The sequence below is a fragment of the Mytilus edulis genome, chromosome 9 (assembly GCF_963676685.1).
Source record: "Mytilus edulis chromosome 9, xbMytEdul2.2, whole genome shotgun sequence".
NCBI classification, from domain to species: Eukaryota; Metazoa; Mollusca; class Bivalvia; order Mytilida; family Mytilidae; genus Mytilus; species Mytilus edulis.
The window spans coordinates 75,800,411-75,820,133 of NC_092352.1; the positions used below are offsets into that span (position 1 = coordinate 75,800,411).

Below are 19,723 nucleotides of genomic sequence, written 5' to 3' on the forward strand. Positions count from 1 at the left end.
CAGTTTCCGATAAATTATAGCATAGGAAAGTATTATAATAAGTAATAATACAATTTGACGTTACAATGTAAAATTACTTTAAAGAAAAATCGATCACAACAGAATGTTACATTCATGTTGAAGTCTGAGAGGTGTCACAAAAAAGAAAGTCTAAATTGACGCATTGATTGAAGTTTAACGACACTTTCAGCTGTCCTATTTCGTTGCAGTTGATTTTTATTTGGGATTGAAGCCGGAGTGTCCAGGCAACCACCAACCTTAGGTGTTTTTTTTTTATTTGACGTTCAGACGTGCAGTTTCCTCGTTCAACGTGTTCTTCTTATTTGTTTTACGTGCATCGTGATTTTCAAATGCTTATTTTGCATGCTCGGTAATTTTCATATAAATTTCAAACACTAGGCAGCGATCGTGAAGAAAAAAATGATTAAGGAGGAGGGCAATACCTTTTTGTGTTAACCTGTTATGGCCCTTTTCAATGTGTTGTTAACTGTTATCTTTGAACAATTAAAGCTGTTAACTGTTTTCAACCCACTTTGTTAAAACTGTTATCGATCAGCCTTTTTGCATTTTTTGTTAACTGTTTTTGCCAATGTGGAAAGACCTATTATGTTGTTCTTTTATTTGCATTTTAAAAGTTCAGACTATTGATAAATACTTTTTTAAAAGCCATAAATCATTTCTAGCATAAAAGTGTCACATGATACTAAATAGGGAATAATATGTAAAACAGAAAGTTTATATATATACAAGAGGACAGTGGCATAGTCACAAAAGATTCACATCAAAGTCTTTATTTTTCGTGCAACGTTCATGACAGAAATTATTTCACGTTTTTCCGTAGCACCCCCTTTACCACCCTCTTAGGTAGGAACACTGACGATTTATCTTTTTTTCAAATAAGATTGGAGTCGAGCACACCTGAGACGTGCAGGATTACAGGCTGACAACCACACCCCCCCCCCCCCCCCCCATTTATTAAAAGTGGTATATGCATATAAAATTCTTTAGTTTTCAATTCCTTTGAAGTGTTTGGAATTGTCTCAACTGTTATGGTTATTTTTGCATTTTCACCTGAAAATAACTAGACAGATAGAAGCAAATATGATCTGCACTTCTTACAGGAATTAGTGCTCTTGAATGATGATTAATACCCACTTGTTCGGGTAGTCAGTCAGTCGTCAAACGGTCATTCTCAGCTACCGTTAGCGTCAAATTAATTAAAATTATTTTACCGTGATTCGTCAAAATATCCTTATCGTGATTCATCGACTCGGAGGTCTCAAATAATTATCGTTACCTTGATTTTTGGAAACAAAATTGTACACCTCACAATCAGTATATGCATTGGATATTGTTGACCTATTGCTTACAGTGGCGGACTCAGGGGGCGTTCCGGGGGTTGGAACCCCCTTTTTTTTGGCCGATCAATGCATTTGAATGGGAGCATATAGATTGCTTAACGTCCAGTGGCAAATACAATATTTCATGCATATTCAGGACGAGAATAAGTTCACAATAAAACAATAGGTGGGTCTTGTCATAATAGAAGCCATTTTGGATGATGGTCGGGGAAATTTGGACTGCCACAGGACAATCAGAGTATATTGGATAGGGACAGAAATTTTGTCTTGCAACAGGCCACCTACGGCCCTCAAAGAGTTGTTACAAGGGTTCTTGACGTGCAAAGAGCGTGGCACTCTCTTTACACGAGACATCGGATTTAACGTCCCCATTCTGACCAGACGTGACTGCGAACTTAATACATCCCGCACAGCCAAACGGACGCCCCCACTTCGGAATGCGTTTTACTGCCGGTCGGGAGAAGACCCAGTGACCATATTTCTATTCCCTAGTCACCCTTGGGGGCACCATGAATTAAGGTCGAGGTCAGATAATACTTGCCAGACAGACATTAACACCTTACAATCATTACGAACACCAAATGTAGTTGACCTTCTCAATGTTATAATATCAGAAAAGTATTAAAAAAAAACTACAGGGATGTTATCTTAATATTTCATAGATATAAATCAGTTAACAAAATTTCAGTAACGGAAACTGCTAAAAACATTTTTTTTGTTATTGACCGAAAATTGGAAAATTCCCCAGTTTTGAAATAAATTACTCCACATTTAACTCAGAAACGTAAAATTTTGAATTAAAAAAAAAAATCAAAAGGGCGCTCATGAATGTCAATAGATATCAACAATTCACTAAAGGTTCTTGCAAATTGGTAAAAGTGTTCGTGAGTGTGAGTAACTTCCAGAAAACTGGAAAATCACCCCTTTTTTTAATGAATGATGATAAAACCCCAAAACTCGGAAACAAATATCAAAAATTTATAAAAATTGAAAGAGAGCTCATGTCAATATAAACAATTCATCAATGTTTCTTGCAAATTGGTGAAAGTATTTTTGAATAATTGTCTGGAAACTGGGAAATCCCCCCTTTTTTGTGAAAAAAGCCCAAAACTCGGAAATGTAAAATCTAAAATTTATAAAAATTGTAAGGGAGCTCAAGTCAATAGATATAAACAATTCACCAAAGTTTCTTGCAAATTGGTGAAAGTATTTTTGAATAATTGTCTGGAAACTGGGAAATCCCCCCTTTTTTGTGAAAAAAATCCCCGAACTCGGAAACGTAAAATCTAAAATTTATAAAAATTGTGAGGGAGCTCAAGTCAATAGATATAAACAATTCACCAAAGTTTCCTGCAAATTGGTGAAAGTGTTTGAGAGTTATTGTCTGAAAAATACCCCTTTTTTGTGAATAAAGCCCAAAACTCGAAAACTTAAAATCTAAAAAAAAATAAATGAAAGGAAACTCACGTCAATGGAAGTTCACAATTCACCAAAAATTAAATGCAAACAGGTTAAAGCGGTTTTGAGTTAATGTCCGACATGTCGACGACGAACAGACAACGTTATACCGGCATAACGGGCGTATAAAAACAGATCAAATCCCAAGATTTAACTTGACAGAGCTACCAACCGTGAAAATGAGGTCAAGGTCAAATAAAACCTGAGCGACTGACATATATACATCATAAAATATTTCAATACGCTAAATATAGTTGACCCTAATGCATACAGTATTCGAAAAAAAATACCAACTCAAAACCTGATCTGACCATTGAATCATGATGTGGTCAAGGTCAGGTGACACCTGCCAGTTGGAAATGTACATCATACAACCATTGCATACCCCAAAATATAGAAGACCGTTTGCCTCTAGTATCTGATATTTTGACGGGAACACCAAAAATTATCCTTATTCATTATGTCAAGGTCAAATGAAAACCGTTTTGTGGGTATAAAGACATCGCCAGGTAATTATATGTAATTGCAAGGTATGCACATACCAGATATAGTTATACCCATACATAAGAAAAAGAATAACATTACAACTTTTTTTTCAGTGGTCACTGAACCATGAAAATTAGACCAAGGACAATGGACATATGACAGACGAAAACTTTGTAAATAAACTCATCATAGATACCAGGATTAAATTTTGCATTTACGCCACACGCGCATTTTGTCTACAAAAGACTCGTCGGTGACGCTCGAATTGCAATTATAAAAAAGGCCAAATAAAGTACGAAGTTGAAGAGCATTGAGGACCAAAAATCCTAAATGTTTTACCAAATACAGCTAAGGTAATCTATTCACAGGGGGCTTGTTACAATTGCCGGGTTTATATGGATAGTAAACCCGGCAATAGTAACAAGCCCCTGTGATCTATTCCTGAGGTAGAATAGCCTTAGTATTTCAAGAATGTTGTAAACAGTTAATTTATAAATATGACCATATATCAATGATAATTCATGTCAGTACTTTTTGTCAGGGACTGTTACATAAGGCATGCAATGAAAAAACGAAGCATATAGGTCTTTCACCTGGTAAAACACGAGTCCAATGTCCGATTTTATAAATGCTTTTCCAAATAGGAGCTGCAACTAGATCCCAAGTGATGGTTCACTCACACAAGGCGAGCTAAAAAGAATATCCATCCAGCCTGTCAAGTCTTCACGTGTAATTTTATTCAAAGTAGTGTTCCACATTGCCGTATACAATTTAATCTAATGCAGAGCAATCAATATTAAATTGATTGAAGAAGGCAAGACATATATCTTTAAGAGCTTGCGGTGTATATAGCAATTGACATTATCCTACATATATTTCAGTTGTGATTTTCAATGCATGTACTTTTAATATTGATATGATGAAGACATACCTGTAATCTTTCAATCAGTCTAATTGAGGTCAGAAGCTTGCATGTCAGTTACTGCTAGAAGTTTTGTTAATTGATCATCGATGTATCCGTTTCGTTTGTTACCTATTGTGACATGGACTCAAAACTGCTTTGGAACCAAGTTTTACAGAGCATATTGTTGTTCGTTTTTACTACATTGGCTTGAGCTATCTACTCTTTGGTGGGATGGTGTCACTTTCACTATTTCAATTCTCAATTTTACCTTTTATTATCCCATAGATTAGGACGAAGGTAGAGTTTTCAAATAGTGGACACCACCACCTTTGTTTTTTTCCTCCCTTCAATACCATGTTTTAACTTTACTTACAATTTTGTCAACAACCATCATTTTTTTTTATATATTTGAAGATTTTGTTATTGATCATATAAGATAGAATTGTTTTGGTGCAGTTGAAGATCAAGAAACGCCGATCTATCAGTGTTGCTCTTTATAGACGTCTTTTGGGGTTTTATGTTGCTGTGTTGTCTCTTGTTTACCCAACTCCTTATAATAAACTTGGAATGACTTCTATAATCCAAAACTTAACCAGATCACGCAAGTTGGCAAATAGATGTAGATGAATGTAAACTAGGACATGAAATTCTAGCGAGACCTAATTTAAACGTAATTATTGCTGCACCTGATCATTTTGATACTGTTATAGCTTACTATGCAGTATGGGTTTTGCTCATTGTTGAAGGCTGTACAGTGACCTATAGTTGTTAAAACTTCTACGCCATTTGGTCTCTGATGAAGAGCTGTCACATTGGCTATCATACCACATGTTACATTTATGTAGTACCAAAGTTCTGTGTCTACTCCATTTTTTGAGAGAAGTTCTCAATTGCTGTTGAAAAGGACTCAATATAGTTTCTTCAATTTGGTTTGTACCAGAGCAACTTAGATTTTCCATAAGCTGAATTACATTTTTTATATGTTGAAAACTTGTAAAACCTAAGAAAGAGGGGATACAACTGTATTTGTTGATTCAAACCTTAGACAGAGGGGATACAACTGTATTTGTTGATTCAAACCTTAGACAGAGGCGATACAACTGTATTTGTTGATTCAAACCTTAGACAGAGCAGATACAACTGTATTTGTTGATTCAAACCTTAGAGGGGATACAACTGTATTTGTTGATTCAAACCTTAGACAGAGGGGATACAACTGTATTTGTTGATTCAAACTTTAGACAGAGGGGATACAACTGTATGTGTTGATTCAAACCTTAGACAGAGGGGATACAACTGTATTTGTTGATTCAAACCTTAGACAGAGGGGATACAACTGTATTTGTTGATTCAAACCTTAGACAGAGGGGATACAACTGTATGTGTTGATTCAAACCTGAGACAGAGGGGATACAACTGTATTTGTTGATTCAAACATAGTGATTGCTTTCTTTAGACTTTACTTCCACAAATAATGTCAATTAATATACTAAAGAAGCTAACAAGATGTCAAATCCCCAGTTTATTCATTTATTGTCTATCTTTCCATGCTTTAAGTGGTCCATGGTCAGGCTTATACTGGGCTCCAACACCATCAGGAATTAACCTTCCATCTAGCCTCATCTCTTCATATGTTCCTCTTTCCCATTTTGTAAATCCATGTTTCTTTGATACATAGATCTGGAAAAAGGTGTAAAGTAAGAAATAGTGAACAATAAATATATTTACATTTTCCTCAATGATATACTAATTATATGAAAATTCAAGAAGCTGCTTTTAAACACTATTGAAAATCACATTTCATTGTTCAAGAAATTTGTACACTAATCATCCAATGCAAGCTCCCAGGTACTAGGATCTTTTGACTAATGAGTTTGCATTACATGTTGCTATATAACCATTGTGCCTGGTTAGGGTAGGGTTGAGTGCTCGACTCTATTTTAATGTGCCAACCAAAGTCAAAAGCCTGTAATTCAATGGTTGTTATTGGATTACGTCTTGCCATATTGGTTTTTCATAAATAAGCCCATTAGTCTTCTCATTTGATTTTTTTTTTAAATTGACATGTCTCAACCTTTTATCAAAAAAGGCTACTTAAGTGCCATTTTATGCAATTTAAGTTCTATCTTTTTTGTATCATGCTTCTTGCTTGAGATAGAATAATAGTGCTAGAAACTAAAGGTGCATATGCTGTTGCCAAATTGTGACATTTCTTGACCTTTTATTAAAGGCCAACCTGATTGCCAATTTATGCAATTTAACTGATCTCTTTTAAGATAATTTTTGATATCATTCTCCTCGCTTGAGATAGAATATTGCTAGAAACGAAAGGTGCATATGCTGTTGTCAATGTAAACATCAACAATGCCATCTTGAAAATATCAATAATCAGATTATCAATCTCAAAAGACTCTCAGCCACATCTCATTCGGGACTGTAGCTGTTCGATGAGATAGTAACTGAGAAACACCCTTTCATTTGAAAAACCATTAATAACCTATAAATACTATAGTAATTTGCTTATTGAATGTTGAACAGTGACCTATAATTGCTTACATCTTTCATTTGAACTTTAATGGATAGTTCTCAAATTGTCAAAGCTGCTTTTTTCAAGTCTCAACTTTTGTCAATTTCATATACACTGTACACTGTTTGTTATATTAACTTTTTTTTTAATTACCTTTTGACGACCTGGGTACTTGAACTTAGCACGACGCAGTGCCTCAATGACTGGAGCCTTATGATTGTCACGGGCTCTCACAGACATAAGAGGCTGGCCAATTTTTACTCTAGCTACGGTTCCCTGTGGTTTACCATAAGCACCACGCATTCCAGTTTGGAGCCTGCAAATATAATATAAATCATAAATGTCTTTTTCAGACTTGTAGTTGTAAAGCATATCAAAAAATATTTTCACATGGGCTACTTAAATATGCAATATGTATAGCCCTGTTCATTTTTTGGCAGTGATAAAGGTCATGGGGTAGTACAATTTTATCACTATTTATCATTTGCTACGAGTCAATGACTTGAGAGCAAAGTATACAATGTATCTTTACCAACTGATGCAAGTTAAAAGCTTTGATCAAATTCTTTTATAAACATGTACTATGACCGTTTTTAATGACCAGTTTGTTTATAAATTTTTATACAACACAGGAACAGCTATTATATATGCACATGTACAAATCTAGAATTTGAGTTGATAAAGATAACTTTCTTCACAACTCTGGATGGTCAATTTTTTTGTTCTTGAATTATATCAAAATTTCAAGACTTTTTCTATGCAATGTAATTATTATAAAATGATTACCTATCAGCCCCAGCACACGACAACATCTTGTTGATTCTGAGTACATGGAAGGGGTGCACTCGCATTCTCAAGTGGAAAGAATCTTTACCACAGTGTTTGACCAAGTACTTGTTGGCACAGATACGGCCAGCTTCTAAAGCTTCTGAGGACAGTTGTTCTAACTCATCAGAAACCAAGTGCACACATAATGGGAATTCATCTACAAAAGCTTTCTTTCTTCCCAAATCAAAGATACGGATTTTAGGGTCTGAAAGAAAATGATATTGTTAAAATGCATACTTTTTTGTACTTGGTACAACTTTCTGCTTTAAAGAAAACACAATAAACATTCAAAACTAAAAATGACAGTACTATAGAATATGACTTAATGACCATATCCTTATTGCAGTCTTCACGCTGAGTGGCAGCCCAGGCTTGTAAAATTGCTCTCAGGCCTGTAAAAATAATATCTACAGGCCAACAGAATCTAACTAAAAAAAATCAAAATTGAGCTCCGGGCCTGTAGCAGGCATGGGTAATCATAATCAGTAATCGTAATCAGCTGAAATCGATTACATTTTGCAGTGTAATCCAATGTAATCAGTAATCATGCCATTTCTGATTACAAGTAATCATAATGTAATCGATTATATTGCCAAAAACAGGTGTAATCATGATTACTTTAAGATTAAATTTATATGATTACTTGCTGATTACAAATTTATGAAAATAGTTTTTTGATAGACAAGATGAAAATAAGAAAATTGTAAAGCTTGAATGAAAAATCAATGTAATCACAAGTAATCTAATGTAATCGATTACTTATGAAATAGGGTGTAATTGTAATGTAATCGATTACATTTTATTGGCAAAGTAATTGTAAATTAATCGATTACATTCTTAAGTAATCAACCCCATCCCTGGCCTGTAGATTTAACAGTAACAGTTCACGTGAAAACTGTTATTGTCAATTTTTTATCAACATACATTGAAATCTGATTTTTTAGGGATACTACAAAATGTCAATATGTAAAATAATTACCTGGTACACCTCTACAAAATGTCAATATGTAAAATAATTACCTGGTACACCTCTACAAAATCGAGATTTTGGGTAAGGCTTGTTCTTACAGTATCTGTAGCTGAAAATATAGAAATTTAAATATTAATTATGGTACATGTACAGCTGGTGTAGATAAAATAGGGTTGTTCAGTCTTGCATTATATTTTTTTGTAAATTAACAGATTATAGAAACAAATACATGTTTTATTTTGAATTTGATCTCGTTTACATTATACACGTCACTTCGAGTCGAGTTAAACACTTGTGCATATGCGTGCGATATGTTTTTATAAATATTAATGCCATAATGGTTCCTTAAGTTTTACATTTATCCTATGAGTATGAAGAGTACTATGACTATATACAATGTAGAAATGAACTAGACAATGTTTTTTAAAATCAAAATTTATTACACAAGAAACATTTTTTTTAATGCAACACCTTTGTTAGTTGGTGTCTCAGAAAAACAAAATAGCTTTTCAAGACGTTATAATTATTTGGACTAGTGTGTTAATATGTTCTACAATGTACCAAATGTAGTGTCGGGGAAGGTGGTCTTTACTGGAGGCAAATATACCAAATGTTGTTTACTGAACTGGTCATGTCATTTCTTAATAAGAAACGACACAATATCAACGTGTTCAAATGGAAAGAACGCATGTTGCAGGGAAAACAGCGTTTCGTTTGTGCTAGCATATAGATAAAAGATGAAAAAATGTAAATTGTGGTGTGTCATCGGGTACTGCATGTAGAACAAAATATAGAACATGTTCAATGAAGGACCACTTGTTATAATACCCTTACCAGGTTATAATGAAATATTTATGCACGATTAGTGTTTACTTAGTTTCACTACAGAAGCATACGTCGCTCACAATTCACCTCTAATGTACTATTGTAATAAGACAACACTTACCACCGAGCTGGTCGGCGACCCATTTTTAACTGAAAATATAACAAGAAATTGGTCATAAATTCATAATGAAATATTTTTAACAGTAATAATGAACATTTAATTATTTTAAGACAATGTTTTACTAGACGAAATATAGATCTGTGTTACGATGTTGATAGATTTCTTATTGAACGTTTTTGTACATGTCGACATTACTTACATTTTTACAAAGAGGTCAAAACGGAAGTTCCGGTTTGGGAGGTCCTAAAACACGGAATGTGAAAATACGGAAATTAAGAATTGATTTCTATTTCTATTTATATCTCTAAATCAGCACGTCTTTCATCAAAATTCTTGTCACATTATTTAAGCATATAAAGATAAACATTCTTAATTGTATTAGTTTATTCATGAAACTCTCCTTATACATCAAAATATTAGATGGAAGCATCAATAAATTGGAACTAATGAGATATGCTGTAATTTAAAAAAGTAGCCTTTGAACACTCATTTCATGATTTATCCCATAAAATGAAATAACCTAATTGAGAAATTAGTTATGCAAACAAAAAGAAAATATCTGACAACTTAGATAAACAAAATAATAATAGCGATAGTACACTCAGTTGAATATAAAACCTTATAATACATTGTTCAAAGAAGGCCTTTGAAATTAGTGGAACCATAGATATATAATTGCATCGGAAATAAACATATTTATTCTAAAACCAGTTATTGGCATGATATGGGTTACGTTCTTCTCATATATTTCATGATGTTTAAATGTATTTACAATGCTTAGTCTTTTTGATACTTATGTTAGTAGCATATTAATGTATGGGTGTGAAATATGGGGAGTACACAAATCTCCTATGATAGAAAAGGTCCATTTGGACTACTGCAAAATGTTATTAAGTGTCAAAAGAACGACCCCAAATGTGATGGTCTATTTTGAATTAGGTAGATTTCCACTGCAGTATGAGCGTAATTATAGAATACTTAAATTTTGGTTCAAAATTTTAATTAGTGACAATTGTATATTAAGGTCTTGTTATAAAGAACTTGTGTTAAATTGTTCAAAATGTATGAATTGGGCAACATATATGTTAAAAGATTGATATATAGTCTTGGTATGAATAATTTGTGGGATAATCAGTGGTTGTTAAATGTAGACAGCTCATATTAACCTTTGATAAGACAGCGTTTGTTTGATCAAGCTAACCAAGAGTTACAATTTTTATTAGATTCTTCTTCAAAGTGTAGATTATATAAGTATGTTGTAACAAATGTAGTTTTGCAATTTTATTTACAGAAATGCATTCCTGTTACTTTTTCGTAAATGTATAACAAGGATTCGTTTGTCTTCACATAACCTTTGTATTGAAACTGGACGTTATGTTGGTACTAATAGAAATGAAAGAAATTGTATTTTTTGTGATTTAGGAGTAATAGAGGATGAATTTCATTTTATCCTTCAATGTAGTAGATATACTGATTTGCGAAAAAAATATATAAAAAATTATTACTGGTCTAGGCCATCAACTTTTAAATTAATAGAATTATTGTCAGGTGAAAACACAAAACTACGGTGGCAGAATGAGGCCATGGAAGAAATATTTTTTAACTTGTTCCCACAACATAATATTTTGTTCCCACAAGATAATATCTTGAGCCCACAAGATAATATCTTGTGCCCACAAGAAAGTGTTCTTGTTCCCACAAGATAATATGTTGTTCCCACAAGATAATAAGTTGTACCCACAAGATAATATGTTGTTCCCACAAGATAATATGTTGTTCCCACAAGATAATATGTTGTTCCCACAAGATAATATATTGTACCCACAAGATAATATATTGTTCCCACAAGATAATATGTTGTTCCCACAAGATAATATATTGTACCCACAAGATAATATATTGTTCCCACAAGATAATATATTGTACCCACAAGATAATATCCTGTACCCACAAGATAATATATTGTTCCCACAAGATAATTTATTGTTCCCACAGGATAATATCTTGTTCAAGAAGTGGTTTATTCATATTATTGTTTAACAGATTGTAATATAGACACGCCAAGAGCTTAATAGGCAGGGATGCGTATGGAATATGGTAGGTATGCATATTTCGTTATACTATGGCGTTACAAATACATAAAGCAACTTACAAAATGGTGTGCATAATTAACTCAAACAATATATGCAAACTTTACATAAAAACTGCATATAACGAGAAGTAAAGCCGCTAAATTTGACTATTTTCCAATTTATTGTATGCATCCTCAATTTTTAGTGTGATGTATTGTACGTCCTCATTACGATGATGTTTTATGTAGTGAGTTTGCATTCATACTGTTTTGTTATTCAACATTCTTAATAATTCTTGAACAGAAAATTTAAACACTCCCCTCCCCCCTTTTTACATAATTGCTTTGATTGATATATTTGTTGACAGTAACTAAGGACAAACGCAGAATTGCAGTTTCCCCAACTTTGGACCGGAACATAGAGAGAGAGGTGCAGTTTTAAACATGCTTTGATAGCTCTGTTCTCCCTCAAACTGGGTAGGTGGGGTAACAACACAAGTAAAGAACAAACTGTTTAACCCAGTTGAAAAGTGATTGACGTAGCATATCGACACGGAGCACAAGAAAACTGATAAAAAGACAGGTTCAATGATTCAAAGAATTTCAGACAACATATCGTAATAATTTGTTAACCACAAGACAGTATTCGCATCATTTCACAGTTGTATCGTGCTCGATCGACATCAAAAGCAGTTTTCAGTTTATATTGTTCTAGGGGGTTTCTTTAACTTGCAGTGAGAGGAGTGTTTATACACCCTTTTGAAAGATTCAATGCAACTTTGAGATGTTTATCTTTTTTCAACCTTTAACCGATTTAGCCATTCAATTATAGAATATCGCATGTGACTCGTCTTGAATATAGAATTGTAAGTATGTTCTCATTGAGTATATTTTAGTAGCCTGTATATTTACCTTGCCCTGGCCTTTTTTAACAATTACGCACAATCTTTTTACTGTACCATCTACACTATGATGCAAATTCGGATACTCTGGCATTTATTGTTTGAGTTTGGTACATATTTACTCGGTTTTTATTCACAGGAATAATAAAGTAGCAAAATGGATGATCACTGTGCACAATTCTTGCATAAGCTTTTCAGAAAAGGATACTCGTACAATGAAATGAAGCTTTTATTTGAGGAAAATCTTAATATCTATATCAGTGTTCGTCATTTACGGCGTCTTGCCAATTCGATGGGACTTTATAAGCGTAAGCAATCAAATTTAGAAATCTGCTATACTGTCATTCAAGGGATCCTGTCGAAGTCTAGTGGTTCGCATGGGTATCGTTTGGTTCATCAGATGTGCATGAAAAACAACTTGGTAATAAGTATGGAAACAGTTCGGTTGATATTACTATTAGACCCAGAAGGGGTTTCAGACAGACTAAGACGAAGACTTAAACGCAGGCAATATATATCTCGTGGCCCAAATTACATGTGGCATATGGATGGTTATGATAAATTAAAACCTTACGGAATAGCAATACATGGCTGTATAGATGGATATTCTAGGAATATTATATGGTTGAAAGCAGGCGTGACAAATAATGATCCGAAAATCGTAGCTGGGCATTATATTCAAGCTGTCATAAAGAAGAACGGGTTCCCAAGATCAATGAGAAGTGACTTTGGAACAGAAAATAAGTACGTTGAACAAATGCAGCGTTTCTTCCATCGTAATGGGATGAATTCTGATCATTGTTACATTTATGGATCAAGTACCCAAAACCAAAGGATAGAGTGTCTGTGGGCCATTTTTCGAAAGCAGTGTTCTCAGTTTTGGAGAAACTTGTTTACTGATTTGAAGCAGCACAATAAATTTGATGGCTCATTTCTTGACCAAAGTCTGATCCGGTTCTGCTTCATGGGGTTGATTCAGGTACGTCTGACCTCAAATATAGTTGAAACATGTATTCTATGACGTCATGCTTAATAGTGTATTACTTCTGATTCTTACGACAAAGTAAAATTTTAGGGGAAATGCTCTATTTACACAATATATACTTGCATGCATATTGAGGATTTTATATTACAAGTAACCTGTCCAATGATCCGTATATATATGGAACAGTTATTTTATATTGTTCGAGTCGAAGTTCATATTCAATACCAATATATCGGCTAAATATTTACATTTTATTAACAATGAAAATGTTATATTTATGAAAAGAAGGAGATGTGGTAAGATTGCCAATCAGACAACTGTCCATCCAAGTTAAAAATGAAATGTGTGTAAGCAATTTAATACATTTACTTGCATAAGATTGGTTCGTGATTTTTTTGTAGTCGTAACTTAACATTATAAGTTTCTTTTTTTTACATTTTTTTACTTATCTACCCTAATTTTCATTAATTTTCAAATGTTGTTAATTGGTGTTCCATGTACATCGCATTTCTTCAAATTGTGACGGTGCATTCTCTTAAACTAAAAAAAAAACCAATCAGATCTACTTTGACTTGGTACTCCTTTGTTTTGGCCAATAATATGTTCTGCTTTGAAATAGCAATTGTTTAAGAGAAAAAAACCACCACTAACATTTATTTTTCCTTTGAATCAAATAAAACATTTAAAGAATGATATTTTATACAATAAAGTATACAATGCCATACAAAAACAACACTAGCATCCATGGTACGAACGTAATTATGATTATCATTGTTATTCATTTCTTATCTCAGATTTTACTTTTGATTTATTTGTTATTTCAGGAGGATATTCGAGTGTTTGCTGCTAGTTGGAATCAACATAAAATAAGATCAATTAAAACATCACATTCACCATCAGGAAGGCCACATATAATGTACAACATGCCTGAATTGTATGACTGTGAGGATTTTCTTTGTGATATTGATGCTGATGAGGTTGATGTTTGCCTAGACGAATGCTCTTTTGACCATCTTCCATGTGATGAGGATGTTTACAATCTCGCTAACATTCTGATGGCGGAAGTTAATTGGATTAGAGATGTAGATCCGTTTAATAATGTAAACTTGTACATATTCCTACGAAATGCAATTTCCCAAGATTTGTAGATAAAAACATATCAACACGCTGCATTTAATTCAAGGTGACTTTCCTGTATAAATTATCTTAATTGTTTCCCTTAAAATTTGTTAATTCATTCCAATTGCATTTTGGTAAAATGTTAACCCAATTATTCAAATACGTTAATTTGTATATTTGTTAGAAATAAGAATTGTTATATAGACATGTTCAATTTTGTTATTTGTATATATTTGCTTATTGATGTGTTGAACGGAGTAAAGCATATTAATCAAATCTCAATTTGTTATTGTTAAAGGTTGTAACTGCAGAGGATTTCCTGTCCAAGTCCTTCTACAGGGATTAAAAAAAAATCTATTCAAAACTTGAAAAAAGACAAATATGTATTCATCAGTTCATAATCAAATATGCACGAAATAAGAACAACACCGACACATAGCAGTTCAGACTATAATATTTATTTAAAACAAAACCTTACATGAGTGACGCGGGCCTTTGTATAAACCGGAGCAAACTTCTTACAATAATATATACGGATAACAAATATTTTCTGTCGTAAATCTCAGTTTTTCATTTTATATCAGAACTGTAAAAAAACAAATTTCGTTGATGAAGGCAACTATATGGTTTACTGTACGGCCTTCAACACAGAGCTTGTTCACACCGTATAGGCATGAATAAAAGCCCCCCCCCCCCCCCCCCACCAAAAAAAAAAAAAAAAAAACCCAGCGTAAAACAATTTAAACGAGAAAACCATCGGCTTGTGATATGTATTATATACATAAAAATGAAGAGAAAGACACGTCTGCGTTTTTATATACTAGGCAACTGTCGTCCATCTTTTTTGAAGAGGGCATAGTTTTTTTTCTTGGGACAAACCATTGCTTTTAACAGTTTTCAACACGAAAATATCTTCTCAATTACTAACATGCACAAAACATTTTCAAAAACAAAATATCAGATATTTCCTCCCTAGTTTTATAAGCCGTGAGAAAATGAATCTGGGGCGGATGCAGGAATTTTCGAAAGGGGGTGTGCTAACCCAGGGAACCCAGGGCAAAGGGGGGGGGGGGGGTGCAAAACATATGTCCCGATACAAATGCATTGATCGGCAAAAATAAAGGGGGGGTGCGCACCCCCGGAACCCCCCCCCCCCCTGGATCCGCCACTGTGAATTATTTTTCACCTCTCTTTTTGAAATAGATCTATTTTCAGTAGTTTTAGAATCGACCAATTCATATCGAAACAAAAATCTTATGTTCTTTTACCGGTATCAATACACCCGTAGTATTATTGGTATAATGGTATAAATGATACAATCATGTGAAAGAAAAATGATTCCGAGTCTGTTCGCCCAAAATCACGTTAGCTCTCATTCTCGTTCGGTCCCTTTCTCGTCCGTCTTTCCTGCTTCAGATTAAAGTTTTTGTTCAAGATCTTTCTATTTCTAGCCATGTCGGCCATTTTGGTTGGCAAGCGGGGTCATTGCACATCTATATTATTAAACGAGAAGACCTCACTTTGTGTGTCACTTCTCTTCTTTCCACAATAAATTAATCATCATGCCTCTGTGTCCTATAGGTACTGTGCAAAGTCGCATTTATCATCCATATGATTATTCAGATTGAGTTATTTTGGAAAAACGAGAAAACTTGAAGGCATGCGAATACTGTTTCCGTATTTGGACGAAATTTTAAGTCAAATTAGACTTCCGGTTTGTGTTTTTCCTGTATACCTTGATCATACATATACTACGAATAAAGGGTATTTTTTTTATCTGGGATCATTTTCAAGTTTACTATCCACAGCGGTCACAGAGTTTATGAAATAGAGAGGGTCTGTATAATGTACCAATGACCGCCGTGGATCGATTAGATTAGAGGATTATAATGTATTACTTTATATACCAAAATACAAGAAAAAAACTCTATTTGGAAAAAATATTCTCAAAAAAATAACTTGTACATGTATTATCAATGTTCATAAAACAGATACGCGCTAAACTTATTCAATGTGTTATTAAAATTAATAGAAAACAAACTAGAGGCTCTAAAGAGCCTGTGTCGCTCACCTTGGTCTATGTACATATTAAACAAAGGTCACCGATGGATTCATGACAAATTGTGTTTTGGTGTTGGTGATGTGTTTGTAGATCTTACTTTATTGAACAATCTTGCTGCTTACAATTATCTGTATCTATGATGAAATCGGCCGAGAATTGACAGTGGAAAAAATTTTGTAAAAATTTACAAAATTTATGAAAATTGTAAAAAAAAATGACTATAAAGGACAATAACTCATTAAGGGTTTCAATTGACCACTTTGGTCAAGTTGACTTATTTGTAGCTCTTACTTTGCTATATATTATTGCAATTTATAGTTTATCTCTATCTATAATAATATTCAAGATAATAACCAAGAGCTGCAAAAAATTCTTAAAATTACCAATTCAGGGGCAGCAGCCCAACAACAAATTGCCCGATTGCTCTTAAAATTTCAGGGCACATAGAGCTTGATCTGATAAACTATTTTACCCCACGTCAGATTTGCTCTAAATGCTTTTGTTTCCGAGTTATAAGCTAAAATCTACATTTTACCTCTATGTTCTATTTTAAGTCATGGCGGCCATCTTGATTGGCTGGCCGGGTCATCGGACACAATTTTTGAACTAGATACCTCAATGATGATTCTGGCCAAGTTTGGTTAAATTTGGCGCAGTAGTTTCAGAGGAGAAGATTTTGTAAAATTAAGACGACGACGGACGACAAGGACGACGACGGACTCCAAGTGATGAAAAAATGGGAATTGTTCGGGAGGACAAAGGAGGAGCCGGGCTAGAAAAGCAATTGTCCTGTCCGAAAATACCTTTGACTTTTGATACCTTTTATGAAATTCTCAAGTCATTAAATCTTTTACAAAATTCTTCCTACAACACTTTTCAATATTTCAACCACACTCTGAATGCCCGCGATTTTGCGGGTCTGTTCTAGTATTTTTTAAACTAGATACCCAAATGATTAAGTTTGGTTAAATTTGGTTCAGTAGTTTCAGACGAGAGGATTTTTGTATAAGTTAACAGACAAAGGGGACGGACGACAGACACCAAGTGAGCTGGAAGTATGGAGGACAACACAAAAGATTGTCCTGTCCCTTGAGAACCTTTGCTCTGAACTAGCTTTTAGGAACTGGGAGTGCTCTCAAATCTGTATTTTCTGACTGTAGTGTTATTTATATGCTTTGTTTCGATCTGACAAGTTCACCCATTTTCAACTGGTTTCTATCGCCGTTTGTTCTTATCTTGTACTGTTACATAGTCCATTAAGAATCAAGAAAAGGTAATGGCAACCGTTTGTTGAATAATCAGTGCAAAAATTTGAAGTCGGAGAGTCCTTTCAAAGGAACATCCAGTTTTTGTTCTGTTAAAAAGGTTCTGATTTGATCAAAATGTGAAAAGTTCTACAGACAAGAATCTGCTGCTTTCATTAAATAGTTGGAAACAAAGAACAATGACGGATATATATATGGAAACAAAATTTATTTTCCTCCAGGGTTGGTTCTTATCTTGTTTATATAATATCACATAGAAATAAATTTCAGCATTGAGAATTCAGTATATCTAACTTGAATGCTTGATATATTACCTCCAAGGATATTTGTGTACAAAAATTGTGACTGGTACCATTCCCAAAATAAACAATGAAGTTTTTTCAAATTTTTATTAAATTAATATAAACATAACATGCTTGCCACATCTCTCTTTTGTAATGTGTACAGGGGCGGATCCAGGAATTTATAAGGGGGTGGTCACCTTTTGAAATCTTAAATTTTTTTTTTTTTATTGGTATCATGAAAATAGTTACAACTATAGAAGACAAATGTTACACATTATTTATAAAATTGATTCCAATTTCATTTTTCTTGGATGCCTGCGTGCAAACATGTCAACTATAACATCAAATACTAACTCTAAATTGTAATGCACGTCCATTTAGTCGGTCCTGGCCCATTGTTGCACGTAAAAATTGAAAATTCCAGGAATTGAAACTTCTGTCCGAAATATGTTTTGCATCATCCCTATGGCCCCTTATAGGAAGATTCTGTTTGCCACAAAGCAAAACACACTTGCATATAGATTTCAAAACAGTTCTGTTTTCTTTTATACGTTCACCCATTGCTTTATCAAAAAATGTTCGAATATCAGTAGTCTTTTGCTCAATGTTGTCACGAAAAAGTTGAGCTTTTGCTCTAGATTCAGTATGACTTTTTTTACATGATTTCTCATCACGGCCGAAATGATCGTAAAGTCTTGTACTTGCATGTGCCATATCTGTTAGTGGTTTGCATGATAATGTTCCCAAACTATCAACCCCAAACAGAGCACAGTATATGCAGTAAGCTCCTTCTTGTGAAGGTGAGTACACTAGCCCATCATAGCGATTTAGCCAATTCAGCTGAAACAGTCTGTTCTTTCCTGCATATTTTTTTATAGGAAAGTTATAGTTTATTCCAGGTTGGAAATGATTTCTTATCAAATTAAATATCTCTTCGTTTGTTAATGTACGTGTTGATTGTTTTACAAAACTAATGTCGTTTGTATGTAAGTCGGGGGTTGTTTCTTTAATCTGATCACTTTTATTCGTATCAATGCTAGGTCCATTACAAGTCGGCTGATTTGTGGCGTTTCCTGAAGGAAAGAAGGTATAAGTTACTAAAAAATTGGAATGAACGAAACTTTTAAACAAACAGATGATGGAACGGGGGTGTTCATTCAATATAGAATATTTATGTGACTTTAAGACTTTAAAATTATTTTTGAATTTTGGCATCACAGTAAAAAAATATTATTGGTTGAGAAAAGTTATTATACAAACTTAAAAAATTTAGATAAACGTAATGTAAAAAAAGTATAAATTACCTGCTAAAAACATCTAAGATTTAGGACTGTCTCTTCATTTTTACACATTAACATCAAAGAAATCGCCCAAGTAATTAGCGAGTGATGATTACATGTTCATTGTATAAGCATACCTGTCAAGGTACATGTATTTAGCCTTAAGGTAAGTAATGACAACTTTATGACTGGTGATTACGATAGACAAATTGATTTGATCGACGAATTTATTTTTCAAAATGTTCAAGGTGCACCATTTTTTGGTACATGGTGCA

At 33.7% G+C, this 19,723-nt stretch overlaps 2 protein-coding genes across 2 annotated transcripts; one reads left to right on the forward strand and one right to left on the reverse strand.

Moving 5' to 3' along the window:
- Window positions 1–5,718: 5,718 nt before the first annotated feature.
- On the reverse strand, window positions 5,719–9,714 carry LOC139489037 (large ribosomal subunit protein uL16-like). The gene is made up of 6 exons (XM_071275135.1): window positions 9,680–9,714; window positions 9,481–9,509; window positions 8,585–8,643; window positions 7,523–7,769; window positions 6,890–7,052; window positions 5,719–5,889 (listed from the first exon to the last, which is right to left on the reverse strand). The coding sequence occupies exons 2-6, from the start codon at window positions 9,501–9,503 to the stop codon at window positions 5,740–5,742; spliced, it is 642 nt and encodes a 213-aa protein (XP_071131236.1). The 5' UTR covers window positions 9,504–9,509; window positions 9,680–9,714; the 3' UTR covers window positions 5,719–5,739.
- Window positions 9,715–12,595: 2,881 nt separating this feature from the next.
- Window positions 12,596–14,748, forward strand: LOC139490438 (uncharacterized). The gene is made up of 2 exons (XM_071277229.1): window positions 12,596–13,432; window positions 14,263–14,748. The coding sequence occupies exons 1-2, from the start codon at window positions 12,611–12,613 to the stop codon at window positions 14,584–14,586; spliced, it is 1,146 nt and encodes a 381-aa protein (XP_071133330.1). The 5' UTR covers window positions 12,596–12,610; the 3' UTR covers window positions 14,587–14,748.
- Window positions 14,749–19,723: the final 4,975 nt, after the last annotated feature.